The sequence below is a fragment of the Ptychodera flava genome, chromosome 16 (genome assembly GCF_041260155.1).
Source record: "Ptychodera flava strain L36383 chromosome 16, AS_Pfla_20210202, whole genome shotgun sequence".
NCBI lineage: Eukaryota > Metazoa > Hemichordata > Enteropneusta > Ptychoderidae > Ptychodera > Ptychodera flava.
The window spans coordinates 28,812,581-28,820,855 of NC_091943.1; the positions used below are offsets into that span (position 1 = coordinate 28,812,581).

Genomic DNA, 8,275 nt, shown 5'->3' on the forward strand with positions numbered 1-8,275 from the left:
GGAGTCCACTGAGCTTTGATACCACTGTGCAGTAGATGTTTCTTGTCATGACGTGTTTTGCGGCCTACAGACTGATCATCAAACTCAATCCACAAATTGGTGACATTGTTGTTATCTAGTATATCAATGAATCGGATTATTCCTGATGCACCATTTATGAGGCCATCTTCAACTGATAAATTTATGCAGAGGTCAATTCTCTGTCCAATGGCAATATGCAATGTATGTTGTAAACCCATTGTCTTTTGAGCTGCTTTTGGAACACTCTTTAGGATTTTAGTTTTAACAGCTTGATCAACATCACCATAACTGTGTCTACTGCTTCAGTGGTTGTCTTAAATCCTGTCAATTTGTTAAAGGCTAGGATGTTATGTGAATCAACACTGGCATTGCTGTAGAAAATGTGGACTATGTCAGTAACATGTTCTGTAGTTTCATCTTCATAGTTCAATTGCACAATACGAGTCTCAAGGTATTTAATGTCATTGTCTGTATGGTTTCCTTCTCGAAGTCGGTTTAGTAACTGAGCAAAGTTTGCATCATCTTTTTGTCTCATTATTTCTGTTAATTCAAACATTGTAAAACATTCTTGCCAAAGATTTGTTGCTAAAGGCCCATAGTTCACATTTAGATCTTGAAAAATCCAACCATCAAACACAGGTTTGAGTTGAACAAATCACCACTACTAATGATACTGACACCACCAAACAACTTCTTGTTACCCATTATTTGCTGCAGCCGTAGATTCACATAATGGAACATGCCATTACCAACCATTGAGATTTCATCAATAAATATTACTTTCAGGTTTCGATACTTTGCTTGCAATGTATTGAGCTTATCTGTTGAGAGTGCTCTGTAGTGAAAACCTTGACTAGCAGGTATTTGAAGTGCACTGTGAATAGTAGTACCACCAAGATTGTATGCAGCTTTTCCAGTTGGTGCCATTAGAATCATTGTGATAAGGTCAGGGTTTTCACCTGGTAGACTTCCAAGGTATCGTAAGAGTGCTTGGTATATCGCTTTGACTACCATAGATTTGCCAACTCCTGCTCCACCTGTCAGAAACAGACATAACTGAGCATCTTTAGTTTTTACCCAGTTGAGAATATGATAAAATATTTCTTTCTGTTTCTCATTTAGTTTCCTAACAAGATTATGGAAATCCTGCTTGTTCATTCTGGGTTGCTGTAAATCCTCAATGCATGGGTTATTGACAGCAATACCTAGGTCTTGACCAATATCATAATTTGAATGTTCAGGTTTGTCTGGATTGAAAGATGCATAGTCATTGTTTTCAATTGAGCCCTGGTTAGCATCTTGTTCATCATTGTGTATTGCATTAGGTGCTACTGTACTCACAGCATTATTTTGTTCAGCGTTTTCATTCTGCAGATTCTCTATTGCTTGCTGGAGAACTTCAGCATTATGTTGGTATTGACATCTCTTTGCATCTATGTCTGCCTTCAACTGCATATATTTCTCTTGATATGAATCACAATTCTCAATGAGTTCACTTTCAGATTTCCAAGGATGAAACAGCATTAATAGTTCTCTGTAATGATTCTCAGGTTCTTTTGCTTTGTGGAAGTTAACATATCTAATTACTTTACATTTTTGACGTTTTTTGTAGATCAGTCCTCCAACTTTGTATGAAACATGTGACTCAGATGATGGTTGTACAAGTTCATCATCAACATTGTCATCATAGTGGTTTGTTTGATTATGTTTTGTGTCATCTTTGTGGAAGTCAAACCAAGCTGCAAAATCTGCCAGGCACCATGCCAAGAGAGGTTTTGGGCGACGTTGGTACTTTTTAATGAGACTGTCAGTTTCTATGTCAGTTGATTCTGGAGGCATTCCTTGAATTTCACAGAGTGGTTTCAACAAAATTGTGCGACTGTCTGGTGGTGATGTATTAATAAACACAAAATCACGTGTAGCACGGCGCAGTGACATTTGAAGTACCAAATATACAGCTTCTTGAGCACTCACTTCTACATGGTTAAGAAACTTATTTCCAATATGTCTAACTCTGTCTTTGATATCTTTATTACCTTCTCTTGCTTCCTTGGTGGCACGCTCTAGTAGGTTACTCATACCTCGCTGAGCCTTACTTATGTATGACACAATGTACATCGCACATGCATATGGGTCTAGAATAAACTGAATATCCATATTTGCTCTCCAAGCTTGTAGTAATGTTAAATTGTAACTATTAATTCTGATATCATTTGGTGTTCTCTTGAGAAAAACCTTGTCAGTTGCAAGTGATGAGCGAATAGCATCAATGTATGTTTGCTCATCAAGTTTGAGTTTGGACAGAAATTCCTCAAATGTGATATCACCACCCATACACATATTATCCAATTCCGCTTTATTTTGACATAGTGCTCTTTCAGATGATTTGTGTTTCCTTCCTCTGGACAATCAGATTCAAGAGGAGTCAGTATCATTGTTTTTTGGCATTGGTGGCAATGGGAAGCCAAATCTACAGACACATTGTCCCTTCTTTTTGCAGGTTTTGGCATGTCTATGTAGTTGCAGGTTGATCAGATTTTGCAGTGTCTCATCATCAGAATTCATTAAATTTTGACAAGAGATGTATCTGTCAATGAGTCAGTGATTGTATCATTATCATCTTTATCATACTGTGGAGCATCTTTGATCCATACCAGCATGTGAATATGTGGTGATCCTCTCTGTTGAAACTCAACTCGATAAAAGCTATCTGCTATTTCACCAATAGGATGAAGAGAACTCTCTAAGAAATCATGAAGAAATCGTTGTACAGAATAGTCAAAATGTCTTGCACAAGTCACAGGATCAGACTGAATCAATTCACATTTGTCTTTCCAAGTCATTTGACTAATCTCTTCATCAGTGTATAATTTGTGATGCACAGTTTGTCCAAGTATTCGTAGTAAATGATGCCATCGAGTTTCTGCAGCAGAAAATGAGAGGAAAAATGTGGGTAGTCCTAGCTGACGAATCATTGCAAATAAATCTCTTTTTGCTTTTTCCCAATATGGTGGTGATCCTCGGACAGTTCTCAAAATTTTGTAACCTTCATCAAGATGCAACACATTTTGTACTTGCTCATGAGATTGGAAAGAAGCAGCTTTCAATTGTTTGCCTTCAAATTTACATTTACGTAGAGATAATGTAGCTTTGTCTTGTATTTGCTTTACTTGTAATTTCTTAAGTTTGAAGAAAATGTTCGGCACTGATTTAGCAACTCTCCTGTCTGAATGTCTTAGTTCCCATTTACATAGTGTACTGTAATGTACAGGTACTTTTGTCTTTGGTCTAGGTTGGCCAGCAAATATTGTAGGAAATGACAACTCTTCAGAATATTTATCTTGAAACAAACCCATCGGTTTATTGCGTTCTCCTGGAGCATAGCAGTATGCACCATCATTGTCAATATCAGTTGTTTCAGGTGTAAGTAATGTATCAAGATTTCCTGTAGCACGGTCATCTATGTTTGTCACTTCTGTCCACTCATCATCAGATTCTGTGTCAGATGTTACATTTGTTTGCTCTGGCAAATTAGGACAGTCTTTTGTGTTACTTGTTTTATTTGTGTCATTTTCGGTATTTGTTGTTACATGTAATAGATTCTGGTGGTTCTGATCCCTATTACTTGTAATTTGTGCTTTGTTTATGTTCAGTTCACTGTCAGCATTATCTGTCGTATATGTAATAATCTTATCAGTTGTGGCAGTATGTGTTACTGAATGATCCGAGTCATTTTGATTTATACCTGTATGACTATCTGATCTGTTAGATTCATCTGTGCATTGTGTATCATCAGTTGCAATTTGTTTATCAGAGTTGTCTTGAGGTAAAAATTCTTTCCATTCTTGCTGTTTATCTTTAACTACACCAAAATGATTTGTGTGGGGTGAGATAGTGACATTTTCAGACTTGTACAGACAAGAATTTTGTACTAGCCACTGTGCAGCATCAACAACTTTCTGTGGTCTAATATTTTGCACTTGATATGCATGTTTGTAACTTTGTTTTCTTTTTAGCTTTAGTGGTATTGTTTGTGATGCATCTAATGGGCGTGGCAATGTGTTAACAGTTGTAGATATATCACATGGTACGTTTACAACATTCCCTCGTAATGAAGTCTGTTGTCCTCGAGGTAGCTCTCTCAACTGCATAAATGGAATACGTAATGCAACTAGTCTTTCTTCTAATGGATGAAGTGCAAGCTCTTTTGGTAAAGTTGGAAATGACATGTTGTTATGCACTGCACATGGAGGAATGTTGCCCTTTTTCAAATATGAATAACATGTTGAGCAAAGCCATTGCACATCATTATCATCATGTGTTATCCTGAGTCTAGTTATAAGTGGCAGAGTGTCTTTGATATTGTTGTAATTAATCAAAGTTTTTCTGTACCAGAGCTGACTACAACATGCACACTTATAGTGAGGTCCATCAGAAATACTATTGTGGAAATATTCTATAAGTTCTTGCACATTCAGTTGTGTACAGTGTCTTTGGTTCTGTTTTTGCCTGTTGTCATGTAAACGTTCTTTTGCTCTGTAATTTTCATTGGTCCGTCTTTGCATCATAGCAATGGTGTTTCTTACCTTTTCCTTTTCACGATATGCAATGTTCAGTCTGGATTTTCTCATTGTGGTAGCATTTGCTGCTTTCTCTTTTAGTCTATGAAATACATTTAATCGCTTCTTTGACTTTGAAATTTTATTTTTCAGTCTTTCTTTTTGTTTGTAGTGGGCATCAATTCGTCTATTTTTCTTGAATAAAGCGTTTCTGATTTTCTCTGTACAAATGTATGTCTCATCTAAACGTCTGTTTTTCTTTCGAATAACGTCTTTCTGTTGTTCTTTTGTTTTATATCCTTTATCTAAACGCACTGCTCTCTTTCGAATTACATCTTTCTGTTGTTCTGTTGCTTTGTATTGTTTATCTGTACGCACTGCTTTCTTTCGAATAACATCTTTCTGTTGTTCTGTTGCTTTATATTGTTTATCCAAACGCATTGTTATCTTGTACATGGCCTGATTCTGTTGTTCTGTTGTTTTATATCCTTTATCTAAACGCACTGCTCTCTTTCGAATTACATCTTTCTGTTGTTCTGTTGCTTTGTATTGTTTATCTGTACGCACTGCTTTCTTTCGAATAACATCTTTCTGTTGTTCTGTTGCTTTATATTGTTTATCCAAACGCATTGTTATCTTGTACATGGCCTGATTCTGTTGTTCTGTTGTTTTATATTTTTTATCTAAGCGCACAGTTTTCTTACGAATTACATCTCTCTGTTGTTCTGTTGCTTTGTATTGTTTATCTGTACGCACTGCTTTCTTTCGAATAACATCTTTCTGTTGTTCTGTTGCTTTATATTGTTTATCCAAACGCATTGTTATCTTGTACATGGCCTGATTCTGTTGTTCTGTTGTTTTATATTTTTTATCTAAGCGCACAGTTTTCTTACGAATTACATCTCTCTGTTGTTCTGTTGCTTTGTATTGTTTATCTGTACGCACTGCTTTCTTTCGAATTACATCTTTCTGTTGTTCTTTTGCTTTATATTGTTTATCTCTGCGAATTGTTTTCTTTCGAATTAAGTCTTTCTGTTGTTCATTAGCTTTGTAAGTTTCATCTATCCGCTTGGCTCTTTTTCGAAATAAATCTGCCTGTTGCTCTTGTGCTTTGTTTTCTTCATCACATCGTTTTCTTTTCTTTCTAATTAAATCGGTTTCTTTCTCATTTTGTTTGAAATTTGGATCAGCCCTCTTTTTTTGAATCCATTCTCTCTTGCACTGCTGTCTACATGTAGGAACTGTGATGGAACTTGAAATGGGTTTCAGAAAATCATAATGTCCACTGTCTGGCATGGCATTTCTATAAACAAGATGGATAATTAATGGTCCATTGATATTGCCAACAGTGTCTATGGGTTATTTGCAGGGTCAAGATGTACTTGGATACATACATTATACACAATAGCAGCTGCAGTCAACTCAATATGACCTGCATATGTAGCTAACCTGGTTCATGTCTGCTCATATAGTGTGCATATTCCTCTTTCGTTTGGATATGCCACCTTGCATATTCAACTTTGATTACATCTTTATAATCATCCCAATGTGTAGTTAAATAATCAATAACACCAAGTCTGATTTGTATGTGGTAATCTTCAGTATTGTAGATCCCATAACTTATAGGACGATATAGACAATTGCCATCACCTCTGATTGAGACAATCTCATATTGGCTTTGGGGAAGACCTTCGGCTCTCCATGTATAATTTCTTTGCAAGGTTTGATGCTTTTTGACTTTTCTTTTTATTTTCATATTTGTCAGTGTATTTCTAAAATGTCAAGTTCAATTAAATATATAATGCACGTAAATATTAAATGTTTATTGTCAATGCCTTCACTATCAATGATAGTTCAAAATACGTGCATAGGTGAACTATGAAAAGCTCAGTATTTCTAGAAAGTATTCAGAAGGTACTGTAATTGGATATTTCAGAAGAGTACTTTCAGAATGTGCTTTGGAATACAATTCAGAATAACATTCAGACACTCACTATGTGAGATAATATTCTGTATATTCTAGAACTAACAAGCTCTGCTTGTTAGTATGTATTGTCAATGTCACTGTTGGATGTTGTTGTCAAATGTCTGTGTACTAAGTGTGTGTATTCTGATTTATTTTGGCTCTTTTTTTTAATTAGCAGCTGCAGTAAAGACACAGTGAATACCAGTACTGCAAAAGAAAGAAAAATATGTCAGAGATAGGTTGTCTAGCTATGATTCACTAAAATGATTTAAATTTCATATTAAATACTTTTGATTTTACATTCAAAGCACATTATGCATTTCCTCTGCGAACAACACTCTCCCAATAGCCACTGTAAAACTGAAATCAGATGTGATTCTTGATCAGTGTCATTATTCTAATTCAGCACAGATTTGTGCAATTCTGACATATAAATCCAATAGGAAACTAATACACCATTATCAGTTGATGTTTCAATTGCAGCTGGACTGCACAAAATTCACAATCTGTGTACAAAGTACCAACTATGTTATCATCACCACAAATATATGCATCTGAAATATCATTAGAATAATTTGCAAATTGTTCAAAAATTTTAGAACACTGCTAAACAAATATGGACTAAAGAAATAAAAAAATACACACTAAAGATGGGCTAAATTATTGAAATGAAATAACATACCAGTAATAAATATGCATATGTTGAAACAAACTGTGGACTACACTTCATTTTTTAACATTTTAAACAGAAATGTTTAGCCATAATTTGAACGCCACACTATGACACAGAGGGGTAATTTTAAAATTCGTTTTACAACCGAATGAAATTCATCGACCGTCATATCTTGAACATAGAAATGCCTTGCTATATTGTGAATATTTCCGGTGGCGATAGCCCACTGTCCGTGCACCGCCGTACAATGGTCGGAAAGAAAAATGCGCCAGTTACATTTTGCAACAGATGGGTTATAAACGTTTGATAATTGTTGTTTATTTAGAAGTGTTAAATGTCTTTACATATTCTTTGCCCCACTTCCGCACGCTCGTACTTCTCTTGATATCGCGTCTACTGAGAAAATTTACCTCATGGCCCCTATCGACATGCCGAAGGGCATGAAAACGCTTCCGCCAATCATAGCAACGATTACGTCTTACGATATCTTGTACTATGTAATGCCGAATGTATTGGAAAGCGTGCGGAAGAACGCTCAATCTGATTGGGCATAACAAACGCCATTGTGTTTAACGGGAATACGGCGTGGTCTACAAGTTCTATCGAGACATTTTGGCAAGTTTCACGATATCAGTGAAAATACAAGATATAGTAATCTACTAAAGTGAAACCAGGAGGGTCATTTGTTTTCAGACTCGGTATGTTAAAATGAAAATATATCCTAGTTTGAACCGTGTAAACACCACATTTCGCTTACTCCGCTCCGTGACGGCACAACCTTACAGGGGCCCCCGACTCGTACTCCACAAAGGTACGATGCCCAAAAACAACCAAAAATTCTCGCAAATCGGGGTTGAACTTTCAGTTTCCACTATAAGAATCATTTCAATCGAAGTGTGGTAGAAATCAGGGGAACGGTTGTTTTTAATGCACGCCCAAGCCCTAATTGTAAAACAATGGCGTCGTCATCACGCGACTAACATTTTTCGAATGAACTCCGTGAATATTGAAAACACTAATATTATATAGGGCTCAGCCCTTGGTGTCGCGCCAGGG

General features: G+C 36.1%; 2 protein-coding genes across 2 annotated transcripts; both read right to left on the reverse strand.

Moving 5' to 3' along the window:
• Positions 1–627: 627 nt before the first annotated feature.
• Positions 628–2,361, reverse strand: LOC139113972 (uncharacterized). Its single transcript, XM_070675445.1, has one exon. The coding sequence runs from the start codon at positions 2,359–2,361 to the stop codon at positions 628–630; it is 1,734 nt and encodes a 577-aa protein (XP_070531546.1).
• A 499-nt stretch (positions 2,362–2,860) lies between these two features.
• LOC139113973 (golgin subfamily A member 6-like protein 24) lies at positions 2,861–5,876 on the reverse strand. The gene is made up of 2 exons (XM_070675446.1): positions 4,608–5,876; positions 2,861–2,944 (listed from the first exon to the last, which is right to left on the reverse strand). Exons 1-2 carry the CDS (start codon positions 5,874–5,876, stop codon positions 2,861–2,863), a joined length of 1,353 nt encoding a protein of 450 aa, XP_070531547.1.
• Between the last annotated feature and the right edge of the window lie 2,399 nt (positions 5,877–8,275).